The 22,730-nt window shown below is 42.1% G+C and overlaps 1 protein-coding gene across 3 annotated transcripts; it reads left to right on the forward strand.

The window, feature by feature from the left end:
- Window positions 1–1,076: 1,076 nt before the first annotated feature.
- On the forward strand, window positions 1,077–22,256 carry COPG2 (coat protein complex I subunit gamma 2). Of its 3 annotated transcripts, none has more exons than XM_085299889.1 (24): window positions 1,077–1,164; window positions 2,609–2,661; window positions 3,488–3,568; window positions 4,410–4,481; window positions 5,550–5,629; window positions 6,394–6,469; window positions 6,763–6,855; window positions 8,023–8,109; window positions 9,010–9,167; window positions 9,804–9,937; window positions 10,630–10,697; window positions 11,323–11,511; window positions 12,417–12,512; window positions 12,898–13,141; window positions 13,991–14,066; window positions 15,176–15,279; window positions 16,204–16,329; window positions 17,247–17,309; window positions 17,426–17,565; window positions 17,983–18,154; window positions 19,158–19,255; window positions 20,057–20,195; window positions 20,600–20,698; window positions 21,757–22,256. In XM_085299889.1, exons 1-24 carry the CDS (start codon window positions 1,128–1,130, stop codon window positions 21,885–21,887), a joined length of 2,616 nt encoding a protein of 871 aa, XP_085156015.1. In that variant the 5' UTR covers window positions 1,077–1,127; the 3' UTR covers window positions 21,888–22,256. The 3 variants fall into 3 exon arrangements, with proteins under 3 accessions (XP_085156015.1, XP_085156020.1, XP_085156027.1); XM_085299894.1 differs by lacking the exon at window positions 1,077–1,164 and adding an exon at window positions 1,187–1,238; XM_085299901.1 differs by lacking the exons at window positions 1,077–1,164; window positions 2,609–2,661; window positions 3,488–3,568 and adding an exon at window positions 3,662–3,787.
- The last annotated feature ends 474 nt before the right edge of the window (window positions 22,257–22,730 follow it).

The following is a 22,730-nucleotide window of genomic DNA, read 5'->3' on the forward strand; positions in this document are numbered from 1 at the left end:
CACTGCTTGAATCTCCCACCTATGAAGCGAGAGGCTGTGCGGGAAGCGGCAGCCAGCACCTCTGAGTGGCAAAAGCTCAGAAAGCTCAGAAGTGCCCAAGGTAGAAGCGAGGTTTTTTGCAGCTGGCCTGGGGTCAGGTGCAAATACCCACGTGAGATGGTCCCTGCGTGAACTCTGAGCAATCCTCACACTGTGAGAGTCGAGCTTTTTTTGTTGTTGTTGTTGTTGTTGTTTTTTAAGTGAAGATCTCTGTTTCACCTCACTTCTGCTCAGCACGGCTGCTTTGCAGCAGGAGGTGTTGCTTCATTACGATCGCAGCCAGAAAAGCACTTGGGACTCTGTAAAACGCCGTTTGCTGGAGCTAGCACCAGAAGGGAAATGAGGATTAGCGCAGACAACCTCACAAGCCGCCCCAGACACGGGGCACGCCGAGGCGCGATGCCCCGCGCAGCTCCCGCCTTTCCCCTCTCTGCTTCGTTCCAGGCCCAGAGCCGGGCGAGCGGCAGGCCGAGCCCCAGGGCCCGCGGCGGCAGCCCCTGCGCCTCTCCTCGCTTTTCGAGAGCCACCGCGTCGTGGCCGTGCCTGGCGACGACGGCTTCAGGCACGGCCGCGTCCCGCGCTGGGCAGCCAGCGGCTCCGGCGCCCCGTGAACAACCCCCACGCGTCGGGACGGCGGCGGCGTGCGGTCAATAAACCGAATTAGTGGCGGCTGAGCGGGTCCCTCACGGAGGCAACGCCGAAAAGCGAGAAACCGCCTCAGCGAGGAGGCTGAAAACGCCTCACAAAATGGCGGCCCTGCCCCCTTAAGCTGCCCCGCCCCCTTTAGGCCCCGCCCCCCGGCGCGGCAGGGGGCGTGGCCCCAGGCGAGGCGGAAGTCGCGCGGCTCGGCGCGCGCGCCGCGCACTCCGGGAGCGGGGCGGGGCGGGGGTGTGTGTGTGGGGGGGGGAGGCGTTGAGTGACAGCTCCGCGGCCCAGTCGGATGGCGCAGGGTGAGGCTCCCCCTCCCTCCTCCTCCACCTCCCCGAGGAGGGGCGGGACTTCCGGCGGGTGGTGCCGCGGCGGTGCGGCTCGGCGGGAGCGGGGTGGGGGTGGGGGAGGGGAGGGCGCGCGGCGGCGGCGGCGACAACATGATTAAGAAGTTTGACAAGAAGGACGAGGAGGCCGGTGCGGGGCTGGCGGCGGCGGCGGAGGCGGGGCCGCGGTGGGATCGGTCGGCTCAGCCATGAGGGGAGCGACCAGTAGGAGCCCGGCGCACGCCGCGGCCTGTAACGGCCGCTGAGGAGGGGGAAGAAGCAACGGCTGTTGGGGGAGGGGTAGTAACGGCCGTTGGGAGGGCAATAAGGGCCGCTGAGGGGGGAATAACGGCCGTTGGGAGGGCAATAACGGCCGCTGAGGGGGGAATAACGGCCGCACTCGGGTGCCGCAGCCTCTCTCGGGCCGCTTCCGCGGAGCCTCCCCCGGGCTGCAGGCCGAGCCTGTCGCCCGCCCCATGGGCCATTGATCGTTGTGGCTGATGAAGCCATCGGCTTGATGTTTTCACTCTGCAAAATCACCTAGAAATTACGTTCAGCTTGCATGTAGCCACTGATACTGCTAACGCCGTATCCGTTGTCTGTTGCTGCTGCTCAGAGATCTTCTAAACCACGTGAAAAGCTGCCCTGTTGGGTTGAGTTTCATTTCCTTCCCACTTTCGTTCTGCTTGGGGTGTAAGAACAGCAGTTACTGTAGGAAAAGGGTACAGAAGCAGCTCGAAGGGTCTGTAGGGATTTACATGACCGTAACAGTGATCCCAAGAGGCGTTTTCATTGTGAACGTGGATTAGGAAGCTCATCTGCCCTGTATGCTGCCAGCTTGAGATGGACTCAAACTGTATTTTGGGTATAGATGGTTCTCTGAAACAGAGTATAGGGGTTACACTGTAGAAGATATTTATGTTCCCCTGCAACAGGCAGAGAGATGGACCAGTACTTCACGTCGTATTTTCCCCTCTGAAATCTTTTTAAAGTCCTTTGCAGATCTTGTTTTTAGCTGGCAGGTAACTTGTCAAGATCTGGGTTGGGATCTGGACCATTATAAAGTCTGCAGGGTTACTCTATGAAGATAGACTAGTATTAATGATTTTGTGATATGTAGCAGTCATGCTGGTTTTGGAGTTTGCTGAGTAGCCTTTTTCGCTGATTCACATGAATCAATATACTCTTATTTCGGATCCTTAGCAGCAGCTGCATCCTGACATTTTCAGTGCTTTCTGTGCCTGAAATTAAAAAAAAAAAAAGAGGAGAGAGTCTAGGAAGAAAAAGAGTAGAATTTCATGTAAAGCAGGTATTAAGACAGCTTTAACAGTGAATACCTTTCTACCTCCTAACCCTCCATCTGTGTTTAATCTGTCTTTTTTTTTTTTGGACTCTCAATGTATAACTTCAGAAAGTAGATTGAAAGCTGTTGTTGGAGAACATCAGTTACTCAAAGTGGAATGTCACTGTAGGGTTTGTACTACCCATGGTGACATGTTTTTATAAAGCTTAGGGATTGTTCCTACATGTTCAGTTCTATTGTTTCTGTCTAATGAGTGCATTTCCCTAACTGAGAGGTCTCTTTTGTTATTCAGGTAGTGGCTCTAATCCTTTCCAGCACTTGGAGAAGAGCGCTGTGCTTCAGGAGGTATGAATAATCACTGCGTAATATTGCTTAACTGTCGCTGATCAGGGTGTGTTAGCATCTTAAGATTTATAACACAAATTGTAGGAAATCTGGATGGTTAAATTTGATGGATGGTTAGTTTAAATTCATAGGGTAGGTAAATTAAGAGCACATAAAGTTTACTGTGGAAGGGTTTTATGTGTAGGGTTTCTATTGGAATAGGCTTCTTCCTTCCATGTGGATGCACGGTATCCTCCAGGGTACTTCTGAAGAGATGACCTACCTGTTTTCCTGTGGTCATTCAGCATGCAGCTGAATATAATAATGGATTGATATTATTCATAATGGGTCTTCCTGCTTCTTTTTATCTACTCCAAGAGCAATCGCAAGTGGTGAGATAGATTTGTAGTTAAGTATTTACATAATTCTTCAGGGTGCAAAGAGCTATAAGTAGGAACTTAAAAATTTCAATTCAGTGTTCCCACAGACTATGCTGAATAGTGTTTGGACAGCAGACATTGTGAAAGAAATTGAGTTGAGAAATTTTAAATTATGCTTTTATTTTAAAGTGTTTTTATTAGTACCAAATGTCCAGAACTAGCCTTGATTAAGCTGTCAATTAAGAACTTGATAAACTGAGTCATTGTCCTTTGTTCAGATTGCTGCCCATCCAGTGAGCTGAACATACATGAACTGAACAACAAGGATAAATTCATTGGGTTGCATTTTGAAATGAAAAAGTTATAAGCCACTTGGATGAAAAAGAATTATGTGAATGTCTGTTGTAAAGGTAAAAATTATTATTGTTTGGTTACCCCATAATAGAGTATTTGTGCTATGTTTGTAGGCACGTATCTTTAATGAGACTCCTATAAATCCAAGAAGATGCCTGCACATACTTACAAAGATCCTTTACTTGCTGAACCAGGTAATCATTTCTTCCTAATTCAAATGTGTGTTCTTGTGGCTAATTTCTGATGATTTCCAGTGAAAGAAGTTTTATACCTTTTTCTATTAGACTTGAAAGGCAACTTTTAAGGATATTAGAAATGGAGTATTTGTTCGGTAGTACTGTGTTCTTGTGACTACCCTTCTAAGGTGAGCTGGGATATGTCACTGAAGCGTTTAAGACTCTTCCGAGTGCCAGGTGAGAGCTGCAGGTTGGTCTGTGTTTATTTACTGTGTCACTGTGTAATTAAAGAGTTGTTCTTACTTGTCTAGCAAAAATAGGAATAACTGAGTTCATGTCAGAACATAGGCCACAAAATGAAAGGTATCTTTGTGGAGAAATTGGAAATATGATAAGGAAGCAGATTTATTTTATGTATCCGTGTAGACCAGATTTCTTGCCATACTGGGTAATACTTAACATAGAGCTATGATCAAATAGGATGAACCTATGCTGTTCAGTCTTAGTTGGCACAAGTCACATGTTAAGTAGATTGCACAGGGATCCTTCTCATTAACAAAAATGAAGCAAGAATGACTGCGAATACTTTAAAGTCAAAACAGAGAACATAGGTTAATTGACAAACTCTATTCCATTACTGTACACCTATGGATGACATATTGAAGCCACGTAGGTAAGAACTGGTAATCTTAGCATGTACTCTCTGAGAAACACAAGGTGAGGGAGGGACTTTCTTAGATGAGAAAACGTCTTTCAAGAAAGATCTGTCAGTATCAGAGTAGCTGTTATAAGTGAGGGGTGGAGGCTAGTGGACAGTGATGCTTTGGCTAATCTCTCACTTGTTGTTTGCCGTTTTCAGGGTGAACACTTTGGAACCACTGAAGCCACAGAAGCTTTTTTTGCAATGACCAGATTATTTCAATCTAATGATGTAAGTGCCTCGTGTTTACTGCTTTTTACCTTCCTACTTTTGGCTGCATTCACAGTAATTGCAGAACAGTTGAGTATTATGTGGGAAGAACATGGAGCAAGTACTTCAGAGAATGAGCTCTGCATGCAAATGACTTGCTAAAGGCAATCTGTAGTTTGGAAATAATTGATTGTGTAATAACGTATAGTTAACTTCTGCAGTTTTTTTTCCTCTGAATTAATTTCCTATTGTAAAGAACATGAACATAGAAAGGCTTAGTATAAAAATTGCTATGATTTTATGAATGTCTTGCACTTGCAAGTAACTCCCATTTGCTTAACTGTCAAAATAAAATAAAAAAGTTATCTGTAAATCAGATACTAGTATTCCCTCAAGTAGCTTGCTTTATTCATAACTCAGCACAAAGTGTTAAGAATGTCCTGAAAACATCAGATGAAACTTTTGACTAGATCATTAAAAAAAATGGATTTTTTTATGTTAAAAATGAACCAGAACATTAGATTTTTAGAGATTTGCCTGAAGAGGGTTTTGTATGCAATTGTTTAAAGTAACAGTGTTTGTGACATTTTTTATATCCATATTTTAGAAGATAGTTATTTTTAATGCAAAATATGTCACTTACTTTCAAGGAATTAGAATGTCAGTGCTCTTTGCACATTTCTGTTTTTCTTTGACAATAAAAAATAGGTCAGAGAAAGTTGATTTTAAAGCTTTTAACAGATAATTGTATGGCTTTTGCACACAGATTACACATCGCTTACTATTAACATGATCCCCAAAATTTGTAAGAGGTTCTGATTTACAACAAAGTGGCTTACATTTTAACTTGACTTTAATTTGTGCTCTAAATTTACCTCAGGTTCACTGCACTAACAAAATGATTCAGTTTTGCAGAAACTGTATGATAACATTCACAGTCTATGTTGAAATTAGACCTGTGCAGACTATATAGACTTGGGGAGGGATAAGGGTGTTCTGTGACTAGTTCATTTAACTTCTACAACTTGTAGGGAATATTTATTCATAATTGCACACGGGTTTAATGCTTTTTACAATACATTTTCACAGCAAACCCTTAGAAGAATGTGTTACCTTACTATCAAAGAGATGGCCAATATCTCTGAAGATGTCATCATTGTCACCAGCAGGTAGTAGAACTACAGAAAACACAGTATGAGAGCTCTGGTACAAGTAGTTGTATTTTAATGTGTTTGTTTTAGCTGCTACAGTTTTTGCAGCTGTGCTTTATAAAGCATACAGTACATGTTAGTATGCTTTTCTTAGATTAAAAAAAGGGGGGGAAGACTTGCATGGAGTTTAGAAATTGATTGCTATTTTGTCATCTTGTTTTTTCAGTTTACTGGTGCTTGATTTTTTATCAAAGTCTATTTGTGACTTCTGTTTTACTTTGCTATCAGAGCAGTTAGGGAACAGCAGAGCAGCTCTCAATACGCTTCTACCAACTGGCCTATCAATTTTTTTTTTTTTTACTACAGAGCAGATACTAATGTTGATGTGAGAGCTAAAATTGGATCTCTGGAAATAGCTAAGAGATTGGTTTCAAATCTCTTCTGGAAACTACCACTTGAAACTTTGATTTAGATAATACTTAAGTGTAAAAAGAAGAGGAACATTAAGAAGAGAATGACTGAACTAAATAAACCAATCCTAAAGCAAAACAATTTTATGCACTATGTCTTTTTTAATGTTCTCTGTCTTTAGAATCTGATCTTAATAACTTTCAAAATGCTAATTATTAGGAAGTTGTTTCTAGCAGATACTAATTTTAGTTATTGCTTATATGGTAATAGTTTGACATTAGCTTCAGCTAAATAGGATGAGTTGAGTTTCCCAAAAGGACTGAGACACTGAGATGTTAAAGAAGTATTAAAAGCCTCTCTGATTATTTTAGTTTGACCAAAGACATGACAGGGAAGGAAGATGTGTACCGAGGTCCAGCCATCAGAGCACTCTGCAGGATCACTGATGTAAGTACAAGTCACGGCCTTGTTTTGGGTGTTAAAAGGCTGGAGCTTTGGAGCTGTAGTTTCAGTTCTGAGACTGCTTTGCTTAAATTTTGACCATGTCACTGAACTTCCGGGAGTGTGTAGCCGATAGTCATATGTCCCTTGCAAGAGTATGCATTTTAAGAATTAGTGTGGTAACCTGAAGCTTTTTTATTAGAGCTTTTTGAATGTGCTGTGCATACACTTCTATCTTCAGCTACTTTCATGCTCTTCCTCCAGAAGTTGAGCATCAACCTTCCTTTACTCTTTCATAGGGTACAATGTTACAAGCCATTGAGAGATACATGAAGCAAGCCATTGTGGACAAAGTCCCCAGTGTGTCCAGTTCTGCACTGGTGTCTTCCTTAGTAAGTGAAGAAGCAGATTATTTTAAGTCTGTGACTTGTGATTGGGAAGGATAGTCTATTATATGTGTAGTGCTTTGGCTGGCCTTTGTTTGGTTATTTCTTCATCTCCCTTTCCTTTAACATGACTAGTCTTTGCCTCTTCATTGAAAAAGAAACAGAAAATGGATTTTTTTTGGTAGAAATGGAATTTCCTGTGTTTCAAGCAGCCTGTCTTCTGAAATTGTTTTCTTAGCATTCTATAGTTTTAGAATGCATCTGTTGTAATAACTAATTGCAGAGTGCTCGGTCATCTCTATGTGTGTGTGGTGTCAAATATTTGTCTGGAAAGGAGTCTTGTCTTCATGTTCTCAAAAGATAAGCCACTTAACCCTGAAAAAGTGCTTAACAGTTTTATAACAGAAAGTAAAAGCTACCTGCTTTGTGCTGTGCAAAACCCAACACTGATGACCGTGAAAGTGTTTATCAGTTCTGTAACAGAAAATACAAACAGCCTATTTTGTGTGCTGTGCAGAAAACCAAATTAACCAATTCCTGCCCATACGAGGTATAATTCAGAATTATTTTCCCTAATATGTAGTAGGAGGGCCAGATAAAGAAGCTCACTGTGAATATTCTCTCTCATTTTTAAGAGAAAAGAATCTTTATAGGTTAATATTTTTACTAGAAGAGGGAAGATACAGATGAAAGTGTGGTATTTTCAGTCCGATGTGTAAGAAAAAGTGGATTCTAGGTGCATAGGTTAAAGAGACTGGCTGCATTGGTAAATCAGTGAGACAGAACAGCAGGTAAGAGGTCCAGCTGACAGGGTGGAGTAGAGCTGTGTCAGATCCTGAGAAAGCAAAGAAGCTGCATTAATACTGATCACTGCAGTCTTTCTGGTGTAGGCAGGGCAGGACAGTAGGCAGAGGTGAATTGTTCTGGTTTTTCCTTCTTCCCTGTTAGAATGGAAACAAAAGCTCTCTGAGTTACTTTTCTTTTTATCAATATGGGTGTCTCCATACAAAACACGTATTTGGGAGATGCTCTTTGTTGCCAATACTATGCCACAAAGCCGTAGATTTTTTTTAAAGCAATTAAACTTAATGAAACCTGCAAATGTGACTTGTGGTACTTCTCAGTGCTTCTAATGTGAGCTTGTTTGAAGTCTCGGTTTGTGGCTTCTTCCAGCATATGATGAAGATCAGTTATGACGTGGTAAAACGGTGGATCAACGAGGCTCAGGAAGCTGCTTCTAGTGACAACATTATGGTACAGGTATGTTTCAGAGTGGGTGCCCCAGAAAGGTCTAACAAGCTATAGTGTATTAATGGTATTCTCTTAAGTTCTTAAGATAACCACAGAACCTGAGAAGTAACCTCTTTCCCTTTTTCCTTTATTTTTTTTAAAAACCCCGAGGATTGGGATTTGAGGGAAATGACTCTACCGTTTCAGAAATCATGAGCTTCATTTGCTATAGGATCACTGGAGATAGTCTGAATATCAGTAAGATACCCGTGTAAGCAAAATCTTCACACAAATATTCCAAACAATTACAGAAATGAAAATACTCTGTATGTTTGGTCAAACAGTGTCATAGATCGGCAGTCAGAAACAGCAGTGCCAAAACAGCTTTGTTCCTGCCACAGTTAGCAGCTTCCTTAAGCCTTACTGTAAATCAATCTTATGACAAAAAAAACTTGGCAAGTGACTGGAAATGTGTTTCTGTACTTTGCCCTTTGGATTCTTGCTGTAAATTCCTCAAGGATTTTTGTAGGGTCGGCTGGCATTTAAAGCACTTGGGATGTCTTGGATGTTATGTTAGTGGACATACAAGTATACATACTGCATTATTGTGCGGTATAGCTTAATAACCTGAGATAGTAGAAGTTATGGCATTAAATGGAGAGAAGAGGGAGTAAACATTGATTTCATGGCTCTCGATCTTTAGAAACATGTTGAGGCTGTCTAACAGTAGACAAGAAGGGGAAGGAAACACTGTAGATCTGTTACATGTAAGTAAAATGAAGTCATTCAAGGTTAGAAAGTACTTTTGCAAGGAAACAGTGAATATTACTCCTCCTGCGTGTCTCAAAATCTGTCTTTTCCTACTGTAGCATGTATTTTATGTCTTCACATGTTCTTGTACACATCTCACTTTTCCTTCTGATTTTCTAGTACCATGCTCTGGGGTTGCTCTATCACCTTAGAAAAAACGATCGCCTTGCAGTTTCCAAGATGCTGAATAAGTTCACTAAATCTGGACTGAAATCCCAGTTTGCCTACTGCATGCTGATCCGAATTGCAAGCAAACTCTTGAAAGAATCTGAAGAGGGGTAAGTGAGAGACAGCATGTGAATTACAAAAATAATCATAGCCTGAGTTCAACAGTAGCTGGGAAGTTTGCATTTCATAAAGATTGTGGACATCTGTAGTGTTAAAAGTGAATTTTTCTTTTTTTTAGATGCTGTATCACCAAAGCTAAGTTCAGAGTAGGAATAAAAACTGCAGATTAATCTCTGAAGGAGTGCAGTGTTTTGTATTATGTCTAATTAGATGCATTTTGAATACAGTAAGAATCTACCTGTACTGTTTAAACAAAAGGATCTCTCCTATTCTGATTTCTCATCCTAGTAGAATATGATAAAGTTATTTGAGAACTCCTCCAAATACATTTTTTTTTATCAGTGGAAATTTTTTAATGGTGTGTGAAACATGGTTAGTAATAAAGTATTATTTCCAGAATGCATTAGTCCTGACTTGTAGAAAATAATGTAGAGAGCAGTAGAATAATGTTAAATGGCAAGTTTAGAGTTCAAACATTAATCTGCCTTAAGAATAGAGCAAAATGTCAGTGTGAAAAATGTAAGAGCCAGTGCACTGACTGTGCTTTCTGTCAAGTTATCAGAAGTGCAGTTACAATGGTTTATACATAGTTCAGCATCATAGTGTAAAATGCCTTCACTTTATAGACATGAAAGTCCATTGTTTGACTTCATTGAGAGTTGTCTGCGAAACAAGCATGAAATGGTTATTTATGAAGCCGCCTCTGCAATCATCCATCTTCCAAACTGCACAGCGAGGGAGCTGGCACCTGCTGTTTCAGGTTGGTCATAAAGAATCCTTCTTAGCATTAATGTAGGAATACTATGAAAGAAAGGGTGATAAAGCACACATGAAAGACATTGATGCATAACTAAAATACTGTGCTCATAAAACCTAAATTTATGATCCTCCTTAAGTTAGGAGTCTTGTAGATTTGAAGCAGGTTGATTCCTTTTTTCCCATTTCATCCAAAGCTTTAGATAGCACAAGGTGATATTTATCTTTTTCCAACTGCAGGAAGCAGGGATGGGGGGAGTGGTAGAGGAAAACTTGATGACACAGATAGGCAGTTTGTATGGTGGTTTATCACGTTATTATATAAGATAAAGAACAGGAGATTGTTTTTAATTTCATTATGAAACTAGTGGTAAATAGTGAGTAAAGCTGTATGAACATTTAGCACTACATGGTTGAATGTGGACCCATTAGACTTTTCTCTCTACTCCTTTTCCTTGGAAAGAGACCGTATCTGCTGTGGTGAATTCTGACTACAGTGTTTGCAGCTCTCAATATCAAAGTATTGGCACAAGGCAACTTCCATGGCATCATCTGGTGTGGGAAACTCTGTGCATAAAGGCTCTTTCCCTCCCCAGACGTTACAGGTGCCTAGAGTATTGGGAGCCAATTTTTGTTAGAGAATCTCTACTCCAATATTTTTGTCATGAGTTACTTCTCTTGATTCTTTATTTTCAGTGCTGCAGCTTTTCTGTAGTTCTCCCAAACCTGTCTTGAGATATGCAGCTGTACGGACCCTTAATAAAGTGAGTGCTTCCAAGACCTTCTAAATAAGCTTAAGTCTCAGAGCATCAGAGGAAGCCAGACTTCAGTGCCTGATGGTGTGTTGCCTAAAACAGAGCAATTGCCCTTGTGATTACTGTATTTAGAACTATTCCATGCTGGAGGATTGGCTTTTCCATGCCAAATCTCTTGTGTGGGCATTTCTGGACCACAGGGCTATAGCCAATTACAGTTGGAAAACTTGTGAACTCTCAACCGTAAGGGAGTCTAATGTTTTTAATGCTGTGAAATGTGTAAGTAGGATATGTGTGAGGGAAATAAAATAACATTCTGATTTCAAAGGTGCACACCATGAGAGAAACGGAAGAAGATTTGGGCTATGACTTATGACTGTTAAACTTACGAGCTGATATTTGCAGCTAGAGGAGTTCATTTCAAAAGCTGCAATACAGGAACCTAAGCCTTGACTGTATCCTGCCAACAATCATGGTGTCTGAATAAATGTAGCGTTAGTCACAATTCTTTACAGTACTTCTGGAACAGAGCAGTGCTTGAAAAAGCAAGGGCTTTAATCTTTACCGCATATAAAGCTTTGAATTGCAGAATGTTACTGCTCCCATCTAATTGTTGGAATTACCTTCTTTACAGGTGGCCATGAAGCATCCATCTGCCGTAACTGCCTGCAACCTGGACCTGGAAAACCTCATCACCGACTCCAACCGCAGCATTGCTACTCTCGCCATCACCACCCTGCTGAAGACAGGGAGTGAGAGCAGTGTAGACAGGCTCATGAAACAGATCTCTTCCTTCGTGTCAGAAATATCAGATGAGTTTAAGGTGTGGCATTGGAGGCCTCTGCTCTTTCCAGCTGCAGGTTTTTCTCCCATTCTTGTTTTTATGAAGCTTTTCCCATTTGTTAATCCTTCAGTGACTTAGTCTGGTTAGCAAAACCAGCTTGAAGTTCGAAAGGTGTGAGCCTCTGTTTTTTAACTGACTAAATGTGCTGTTTCATTCCACCTCCCCTTGAAAAAAAAAAAGAGTAAAAATCCTTAGGTGGGTTCCTGGGTCTAGTACAGTATCCTGCAGCACCTTGTACTGGCTGCTGGTTGCTCCTGTGGAAAGGAAAAGTGGTTTTAACCATTTTAATTGAGTCTCTGTCACCTCAGTCTGATAGTTAAGAAATAGTGTGAACTGTAGATTTCCAATTAATTTGTTAAGTTTAGTCACTGTAAACTCGAGTAATAACTTGGTTAAAGCTAGCAGTTCACCTGTACTTTTGTCCCTTTTGCGTCATAGAGTTGCTTTGAGCATGATGTATCTGTACAAAGTCAATGTCTACCAGCATACAATGCTCTTACGTTATTCTTTTCATGAGCAAAGGGCAAGAGTTTGAAATGGAAAAAGTTTTTAATGACAAAATGTAACTAAGTTAAAATTGGGCCACTGTTGTGACTAGGCAAAAGGAGGGAGGGGAGGCCTTTGAATTAACATGGTCTGTCCTAAATGCAGTCCCTCTAGCAAAGCCAGGTCTGGCAGCATGCTAGCACAGAGGAACTGGCAATACATACATGCTGAGAGTCTGCCACCTGATTTTATCCTTCTTGTACCTTGTATCTTGTATCCTTCTTGTGTGAATTGAACCTGTGATGGTGACAGCTTGAGATACTGCCTTTGTGAGAAGCTTGTATTCTTCATAGAGAAGTAAGTGCACATGACTAAAGTCCTTCTCTGTTGTTTTGCAGGTAGTTGTAGTGCAGGCTATCAGTGCTTTGTGCCAGAAATACCCCCGGAAACACAGCGTCATGATGACCTTCCTTTCCAACATGCTCAGGGATGATGTATGTTTAACACTTTCTTTGGGTAGTTATTGGCAGGTAGCTCTCATAGTATGAAGAGGGTCTTTGTCTTCTGTCAGCGGGGATACATCACTGGCAGGGCCTGACTGATCAGCAAAGCCTTGCTTTTCTCAGGGGTCAAACCTGTCTGAAGTGTGCTTACACATTAGACCGTCAAAAACTGATCTAAAGAACTGCTCAGAAGATGTGTCTGTATTGGCTGGTTGGAGCTGGGAGGAGCCTGTTAGGTTATCCAGCCTGTCTCCTCTCTTTATATACAAATATATTTATTTTCTGTGTGGAAGGAAGTAAAGCTTGACGAGAGCTGAGCAGCGCTGCAGTCTGAGCTCTGCCTGCTGGGTGAACGTCCCTGCCTTTCCCTTCCCAGGGTGGCTTTGAGTACAAACGAGCCATTGTGGACTGCATAATTGGCATCATTGAGGAGAATCCTGAGAGTAAGGAATCGGGTTTGGCTCACCTCTGCGAGTTCATTGAGGACTGCGAACATACTGTTCTAGCCACAAAGATCCTGCACCTGCTTGGGAAAGAGGGGCCGAGGACTCCATCCCCATCCAAGTACATCCGCTTCATATTCAACAGAGTAGTGCTGGAGAACGAGGCTGTGAGAGCTGGTAAGTTCAAGTCAAATGCTGCAGTCCCTTCTTTGCATGTCTCCAAAAGGCCAAGAGGCAGTGCAGGAGAAGGGAACACTGGTAATTCTATAATAGACCTAATCGTCTGCTGTGGATTTAATATTTAAGGAAAGCTCTTCAGGGCTTGATGCATATTCTTTTTATGTCAATCTCCCACATGCACAAGATGAAGATTTCTTCTTGGAAATGTGTGAAGGTCTTCACATTAAACCCTTTGCAGCACTCAGCCTCTTTTTACACTTGAGTCTTGGCATCGGAAATGTATCAGGATCAGTTTGAGCCTCCTGATTATTGGTGGTGGAAGCAGAGGGAAGGAGGAAGCAAAACGAGCTCTCAAATAAATCCTGGGCCAGTTTGCACTTGATTTTGGCAGCAACGCTTTGAGATACCATTTCCTCATTGTGACCTCTAGAGCATCCCCTGGAGAACATACTGAGCCACTCTCTAGAAACCTCATTATTGTACACACCAGAGGGCCCAAAAACTGGAATGAGCCATGGAGCTTGAACTAACCTTATCGTGCAGAGCATTCTTGGGACAGAGTTGCAGGGCTGCTAAGCTGTCCTTGTTCTGTTACTACTCCCTAACCCCTAGGGCTCTGAGCCTTTCCCTAGCACTAAACTATTTCCATTTAAAATGGAAGCAGAGGGAATATGGCTGGGTAGGAGGGAGTTTTCTTCACTTATATTAGAGTTTGTAGTGTGGAGGTGAAAACCTGTGTAACTGGAACTTCAGGACAATAGTGTGTGCAGTGCTCTGAATCTGACTGTGAAAATGTGTTTGCATATTGCTTTACCACCTCTGATGTCTGCCTGCTTTCTTCTCTAGCTGCTGTGAGTGCACTAGCCAAGTTTGGTGCCCAGAATGAGAATCTTCTTCCAAGCATTTTGGTGCTCCTGCAGAGGTGAGTGGGTATAGCTGTGTTGTGCATGTGCTAAGCTCCTCGATGACTCTGGGCTGTCTGGCTCCACAGAGGAAGCAAGGTCAGATCAAGCCCAAACTTGCCCTGGCATCTGTCAGGACGCACTGGTATGCTCAACAGAGAGGTCGACAGATGACTCTCTTTTGCTGTTCCTTCCTGGCTGAAGTGAGTGTGGGACTGCTGGAGGTATGCAAAAGAAAAAGGTAGTTAGTCGTGGGAACATCTGACAGCCTTTGCATGGCTTGTTAATCCAATCTGAAAATGTAGAGCTGCTGTGCTGTAGCAAGTATGTATATTTTTGCATCCCTTGAACAAAGTGTAGTTCCATGTCATCCATAAATAGTAATTCGCACGTGGCTGAGTAGCATTCTAGTTTCACAGGTCTGCACATCTCTGGTTAAGACCATTCGGCCTCCTTAAATTCTCTGTACAGTAAATGTCACATTCTTCATTGGTACAGCACTGTAGTATATCATAAGCCCTTGCCCGTTCTGACTTCTCTGGTGAGAGGAATAATTCAGATTATGAGGCGCTTCAGGCAGAAGGCAAACTGTGCAGAGATGCAAGTGAGTCACTACTACAACAGGGGACTTGATTAATGTTTAAAAAGCAGGAGCTGCTGAGAGGTAATCTGTCTTTATAAACCACCTGGTATAATTGGAAAAACTAGGCAAATATTTCAATACACAAGCCATTCTTAAGTTCTGAAATAGCAACCTCTATGTTGTCTTTTTTAAATCTTTATGCATTTCTTCTACTTATATGTCAAAACAAAGCTGTAGAAAAAGAAAGTGTAACCACATGGTGCCCATCAGAATTACCTGTTCCAGATATCTTATGGCTAGTATATATTCTATAACCTACCGAGTGTTCATGATGTTATGTACACATCTCCTTTGATCTTGGTTTTGCCATGCAGCACTTGGGCTGTGACAGCTACTAAGTTGTATGAATCTTTTTTTTGCACAACTTGCAAAGCCATTCAGAGAATTGCATTGCAATATGAAGTCCTGTCTGTTCGTTTCCATTTCTAGCTCAGCTCTGGTGACATCCTCAGCCAGTTGACTGTTATCCTCTTGTTCCCCAAACAGATGCATGATGGACAGTGATGATGAAGTTCGGGACAGAGCAACGTTCTACTTGAATGTACTGCAGCAGAGACAGATAGCACTGAATGCTGCCTATATTTTTAATGGTCAGTGATAGAAAGAATTTAATACCTCCAAAAATAAGGGCTGTTATTTCATGTTCTGTATTATGGATCGATTTTGTTGTTGCTACGAGAGTAGTTTTCTGTAATGCATCTTGGGTACCTTTGGTCAAAATAACTAGAAGGGACAGAGCCATGTGTGTCTGTTGACACTGTGACTTTCCTGTGAAGTGCTTGTACTAGCTGAGAACACCAGGTTGAGCAAGACCTGGGGAGTATTATCTAGGAAATGGAGGAGGAGCGTGGGTTGGGCTTTTTTCATCACTGCCTTCTCTTTCACTTGGGCTTTGCTCTGTCTTTTCTATTACGAAATAGAGATGACACATCTTGTTGTGAGGGTTGGTTATAAAGATGTTTTATGGCCCTTGGTTGAAGATTGGGGAAGCAAAGTATTTAAGATACAAACTATTGAAGGATGACTTCTCTTGAGTAAACTGCTCACACTGTTTAGACTCCAGCTACCTACTGGAATGGCAGCCTTCTCTGTCATCTTCAGAGCAGTTTTTTTCATTCAATGCCCTGGAGTATTTACAATGCATGTGCATGTATGTGCATGTGTTTACTGAGAGCTGGAGATGCTCTTACCAGCTTTTATTAGCCAAAGTCCAAACCTTATCTATGCAAGCTGTAAACTCCAGACTCCCTGCAAGAGTGTTTCTCCCCACCGTAAGCCAATGGGCAAGCTACAAACAGGAACTCTTTTTAAAATAAATTTCCTTCTTTGACTTCAAGAGAATGGTAGCTGAGACACAGACCTATTTTTTTCAAACTCGGACCAGCTTACTGCTTTTGGTGCAGTCAGCCATCCAAAATTCACACTGTTCACTTGTGGACATCGCAGTGCATTGAGGCCTCTGACAATTCCTGCTCTTAAAATTGCAATCTTCAGCACGTGATTATGCTTTGCAGGATTGACTGTCTCTGTTCCTGGCATGGAGAAAGCCCTGCATCAGTATACACTGGAGCCTTCTGACAAACCTTTTGATATGAAAACAGTTCCACTGGCTACTGCACCAATCTTTGAACAGAAAGCAGGTAACACTCAAGCTTCGTTTAAATACTCTGTGCTCCAGGTAAGGCTTTAAGCATTAAGGTTGCTGTAATACTTTGTTTCTGTCAAGCCTTGCCTGGAGGTGGCTAAACTAAGTACCGTACAGCTTACAGTGCCACCAGCTTGTGGTACCAAGCCTGCCTGATCTTCACCGATACAGGAAAACAGAGCCTCTTCCAAAGGATTATAGCAGTGGCAGGAAAATCATTATTTGCTCTGCTAATTATGTTGTTGCCCTTTATCAGAAAGGGGTCTGCATATCAGAATTTATAAGTGTGTAGATATTTGAGAAAACAACATTCCAGAAGCACTTAACACCACTTTGCTGAATTTATGCCTTGGTCTTGAACAATTGTTGCATTTTGACCTTGCATAACTTTTTTAGAAAAGACCTTTTTTTCCCCCCCGTCCTTTTCTTTTTCTCTTCGTACGTATTAAGTGTGGGGAATAGGAGCTGCTCTATTTCAAACTACATGGGTTGCTGGGTTTCACCTAAGCAAGATAAATAAGTGTATGCCTTCCAGGAAATGGCAGCTTGTCGTAAACGGTGCTTTGCTCGTGTATCATTGCTGGGACTATAATGTATACTGAAACTGGAGTGGTCATGTAGTCAGCGTGACTAATTTTCTTACAAGATGGTGAATGCAGTGGTGCTTCAGTTTTGGACTAAAGTGGATTCTATTTGTTATGACTCAAATCTCTCCCCTCTTGTTACAATCCAATGTTAGTTAGCAGAATAAGATCTATTCTAGTATGTACAAGGAACCAAGTTAGCAATAACTTGCTGTGGAAATGTGTGAAACACTAATAACTTAATGAATTTCTAGTGGAGATCTAAAGGCATTTAAAACTTATGCCTTATGGAGTTAACAGTGCGCTGTCTTTGCTTCTGTCTTCACAGAGATTGCCCTAGTGACCAGTAAGCCTGAAAAAGTTGCTCCTTCACGTCAGGATATATTCCAAGGTATGGGAGAAAATTGGTGGGTCTCTAGAGCTCAGTGGGAAGGCGCCTTGTTCTCCCACAAGGCACAAGCATGCCTGTCATTAAGTTTCTGTCATCTTTTTCTCCTTTCTGTGCAGAACAACTGGCAGCCGTTCCTGAGTTTAAGAACTTGGGTCCGTTATTCAAGTCTTCGGAACCAGTGCAGCTCACAGAAGCAGAAACAGAATATTTTGTTCGTTGCATTAAACACATGTTCACAAACCACATAGTTTTCCAGGTAAGACAAGATAAGCATGTTTGCAAGGCTGCAGTGGTAGCTGGCCTTCAGGTAGCGTAATCAACATTGTCACTGTGCCCTGCAGAGGAGCCCGCTTCTCCGTAAGGGAGTTGCATGGTAGAGTTGAGAGGGTGTGTAGTGCCTGGATACTTCTAGCTTTCTTTTACTAGGGCTAACAAGAAGAAGCTTGCCTTTATGATCAGAAGAGGATAGGGGTTGTGAATCCCATCTGTTAGAGAATTCCAGTGAAATTGGAAAGATAAATTGTTCAGTGAGAGTGGTAGGGTTGGGTCAAAGGAGTGGGATATCTGCCACATGCAGTGAAGTATTGTAGCTGATCCTGGGAAAATTCTTGATTAGAAATGTTTCTCCTATGCTGAAGTCCTGCTGATTTTATTTTATTTTTTAATTCTGCAGTTTGACTGCACAAACACGTTAAATGATCAGCTGTTAGAGAGAGTCACTGTGCAGATGGAGCCGTCGGATGCTTACGATGTGATCTGTTGCATCCCAGCACCTAACCTTGCTTACAACCAGCCGGGCATGTGTTACACGCTTGTCCAGTTGCCCCAGGATGATCCCACTGCAGGTAACAATTGGGAGGGAATTATTCTGCATGAGAAATCCCTCAAATTAATTTTTTTCAATAACAGATATGTTTAGGGTGTGGCATTTGAATGGATGCTGAGGCCCTAACACATTTTCTTGTGTGTCATACTCACTGGTTTTTATGTAGGACCTGTATTTGTGCAACATATTATACGTACTTTTTAACTGAGGGGTATTGGATAACTAAAAATGAGATATTAAAGAAAAATTGAGACTCTGCAGATAATTAGAGGAAACTGAATTTGTTACCTTCAGTCAAGAGAATTGACACATTTGAGAACATGAGTATTTGTTAGTAGTCAGGAACAGAATCTATAAAAGGAAAATACAAGTGAAAATACTGATTGGTAGTTTGGGCCTCTACAAAAAAAATGACTAATGCAATTTTCCCCCTTTGTAGTGAATTAGAAATGAGTGTAAAACTTAGAAATGAGAGGTTTTCTTCAGGGCATGAAAGTATGATGTGGTTTTTTGTGGTTTTTGTTTTTGGTTGGTTTGTTTTTGCTTCTATTATATCTGCACTTGAAAGAAACCTGAATGGATTTGGAGTTGATCTAACATGACTCAGTGTGTCAGTGAGTTGGGTTCCTTGATTATTGCTTTAATACCAGAGAAGATTAGAACTAGTCTGAATTCCCTGAACTGTGATTTTGGATCATAATCCACTTGACAGAAACCCCTGCAGAGTTTCTCCTGATGACGGCTGCTGACTGGATCACACCACAGCATTTTGCGAAGCAGCAGACCTGTGCTCATTACACTACAGCCCTGGCATGCTCTTCCTCTAAAAGCGTACTTTGGCCTTCGTATCAGAATCTGGGGAAATTTTATGTGAAGTAGAAAAGAGCTGTGACCTCTGCTGTGTCTGTATCTTTCAGAGGAAGAAGCTAATGTATGCTATTCCCAACCTTTTTTTGGGAAGCGAGGGCTTAAGCAGAAGAAACTATACCACTGACCTAGTGCATTTTTCCTCTGCTCCCCAGTTGCTTGTACGTTCAGTTGCACTATGAAGTTCACCGTTCGAGACTGTGACCCAAACACAGGCGTGCCAGAAGAAGATGGCTATGATGATGAGTATGTGGTAAGATAGGACTGTTGACTTTTTCCCTTCCTACTGTAATTCTGAATGTGACCATTGGGTTGCAGTTTCCTTTCCACTGGATTGCCCTAGTTTCCCTTCAGGTCTGAAGCCAATAGGAGAGAATGGGAGTACTGCCTGAAACACCATTTTCAAAATAATCTGGCTTTAGATTGTATGTCTTATTTAGATCCTTCCCCCAAAAACTTGCTTCTGCTAAAAGTTGGCATAGCTTTAGCGCCGTGTGGAGATAGGATTCGTGAGGATACACAGGACGGAAGGAGTAATTTACATGGTCTCTTTTCAGAACTGTGACCCACTCTTTCCCTCCACCTCAAGCATTTGCACTTTTGTTTGTTGTGTTGATGTTACAAGACACTGAAATGGGAATCATCCCAGGAAAGCGCCTTTCTCTTGGGGGGTGTGCCAAAGAACATAGCTTTCCTGGGTTTGGGAGAAGTAAAGGCTGCTTCTGCTTTCTGAGAAAGTCTCTCTCCTTAGATGTCCAGTAAGGGCTAGAATGGGCTTTGACTTGCCAAGCGATTGCCATGTTTCCTGCTATCCATTGGTCTCACTGATGTTTTTGTGTAAATGTTTTAAGCTTTGCAGATGACCACCATAAATGCTATTTTTCTTCTGTGCTTTTTAGATATTGTTAGTATATGTTTCTCCTGAAATTAAAGCCTAGCATGCTAGAGTTGTTTTGGCAAAATGCTGCTGTCCCTCCTTGTTTCGTTTCCTCTTTCTAAGATTAGAATCCTTTCTGTAACTGGTAACTGAAAATCTCTTTTGCTTTTCTGCCAGTTGGAAGATTTGGAGGTGACTGTGTCTGATCATATTCAGAAGGTCTTAAAGCCTAACTTTGCAGCTGCATGGGAAGAAGTAGGAGATGACTTTGAGAAGGAAGAAACCTTTGCACTCAGCTCAATTAAAACCCTTGATGGTGAGATGATCTCTCCTCCTTGTTTGTTGGTGACCCACATAGTAATCCTTGGTAATTCCTCAATGATGGGGAAGTACTTAGTGTAGTAGGAGGGGAATTTGATGCCTTCTAATGTAACGTGTCCTAGCAGCGAGGCTCTGTGTTGCAGCATGGGGTTGTAGTGACTGGAAACTTGGTGGTGCAGTCTTGGTGAAACTGATTGTGGGGCGGGATGTCCTCCTAGGCGGTTACGGCAGCAGAAGGGACATCACACAGTAGATGTGTTGGTGGGGTTGTCACTGGGATAGCAAATGGAAATGGTTATACCATGTGAGTGCTTAGAGTATGCCCTTTAACTGTGAGTTAGTTCTGACAGAAAGTTTGGTATCAACTTGGAGATAACATTCTTAAATCTCTGAATGCAGAAGCTGTCAATAACATCATCAAGTTCTTGGGCATGCAGCCATGTGAGAGATCCGATAAAGTGCCAGAGAACAAAAATTCTCACACGCTTTGCTTAGCTGGTATGTATTCACACTGTTGCGCTTGATGTTTTCATGGCCCCAGCAGACAGATTTTCTTACTAAATGAAGGGAAATGGGTTAGGAGATTCTGTCCTTGAACAGAGAGCTTATTCCTGTAGAAGGCTGACATGAACCAGCGAGATAAATGCAGCAGGTGCTAGTTTGGAGTGTGCTGTCATAGGTGTACTCAGGCTAGGCTCAGCTTCCCTCATTCTGCCTCAGGGAAAGGATACTGAAACCTGCGAATGGAGTGACTTCCAGAGAAGATGCTCAAACTAAATTCCCTGCAAGTTGCTATCTCAGTAGGGGATTCCTAAGACTTTTTGATTTTCAAGTTCCTGTCACTAAAAACAGGTCCTAAATTGACCCACAGCTCCCAGAACTCTTTGTCTGGAAACTGTGGTCCAGGCTCACAGTTCTGGCCATCCCTGGAAATGTAAGCACCCTACAAAACTCTTTATTTCAGCTATTAAAGCAAAACTGCAATGAACACGATGTGTTGTAGCCTAACTCAGGTTTAAATCAGGGTCAGATCTCAGGTTTATTTTAGGTGCAGAATTGTCAGCTCCAAGAGTTTCTGCATAATCTCTGCATTATGCTGTTAAAGTTGATTTGAAGTCCTGACCCACAGAGATGGCTCGTCCTGCAGTCTGAACTGCTGCGAGAGCATCTCTTCCAAATGCCTGTTCTTCCCTTGCGGCAAGGGCACTGAGCCAATCAACTTTGCCTTCGAGGCAGAAGTACAATATTTGTTGCCTCCTCAAACTGCAAGTGAGCTTCAGCTATTTGCTTTCTGGTTTCTACCCATTAAAACTGCCTGGCTATCCAGCAGTACTGGCTGACTTTGGCTGTCTGATCAGGATGGTAGCTATTACCTTCACTCTTAACCTTAAGTGCTTGGTGATTTTTTTGTCATTTCTCCCTTCCCTGCAACTGACTGGGACCAAATCTGTTTTGCATTTGCCAGGCTTCTGGGTTAGAGCTGGATCAGTGTCAAATAATAATACATATTATATATAATAACAAATGTAATGTGCCAAATCTTGCTTTGTTGCCAGGTGTGTACAGAGGTGGCCACGATGTGCTGGTAAGGTCCAGGCTTGCACTAGGAGATGGAGTGACCATGCAGGTGACAGTTAGGAGCAAGGAGGAAACGGCTGTAGATGTTATCCTGGCTTCTGTAGGCTAAGTGTTACAATGCATCTACCAAGGTGGGAACACCCTAGCAAGCACCGGATTACAAGCAGCCTGTCTGTCCCTCTGCATGTAGTTTTTATTCCTCAATTTGGTAAATATTTTGTATGATGTTACAGTAGTGGCTGATTGATACTGAGCCGTTTCCATGTCCCTTCCCTCATTGTCACTTACACATTCCTGTCTAACTTATTGCATCTCTGGCCACTTGCAGTAGCGCAGCGAAGGTGTAAGATGTGGTAGATGGTAAGAAAACAATTGAACTTTTGTCAAGAATGATTTTTATTAACAGAAAATAAACACTGATGCAAGTGGTGGAATCCATGTGAATTACTGTCAATAAAATGGAAATTTCTTGTTGTAATTCTGTCTGCTTCCAAATCTTCAGTACAGAAAAAGTAGCCCAAAGTGGCTGTTCACTCAGCATACACTCCTTATTCCTAAGGCAGTGCTTATGTTTCGAAACATGAGCAGTTAAAAACACAAAATTGCAGAGTCTGCCAACTTGTACATTTACAGTCAATTTCTAGGTGATTGTGTCCTTTGTTTCATAGAAGAAGATCAATGTACAGAGAGAGATTAAATGTAACCTACAATGGTATATTAATTTTGTACGTTGGAACAACAGTTCTGACCCTTATGTCAGATATTACCAAGCAACAGTGCAGCCCTTTTCCTGGACTCGAAGCTGTGAAAACATCCTGTATCACAATGACTGGGGAGGAGACGTCAGGAAGAGATGGGGAAAGAGGGGTCTGTGTGAAGGAAGTTCTGACACGTAGCAGCTCACTGATGAACTGGTGCTTTTTTAGGATGTTAAGAGTGCGGGAGAATACTT

Source organism: Rhea americana, unplaced genomic scaffold (genome assembly GCF_003343005.1).
Source record: "Rhea americana isolate MKP2758 unplaced genomic scaffold, rheAme1 scaffold_1, whole genome shotgun sequence".
NCBI classification, from domain to species: Eukaryota; Metazoa; Chordata; class Aves; order Rheiformes; family Rheidae; genus Rhea; species Rhea americana.

Coding starts and splice junctions, on each gene's coding strand:
- COPG2 (XM_085299889.1), top strand. CDS start 1,128: ATGATTAAGAAGTTTGACAAGAAGGACGAGGAGGCCG. Junction 11,512..12,416: donor AAATATCAGATGAGTTTAAG/GTGTGGCATTGG, acceptor GTTGTTTTGCAG/GTAGTTGTAGTGCAGGCTAT. Junction 19,256..20,056: donor GCTATGATGATGAGTATGTG/GTAAGATAGGAC, acceptor CTTTTCTGCCAG/TTGGAAGATTTGGAGGTGAC.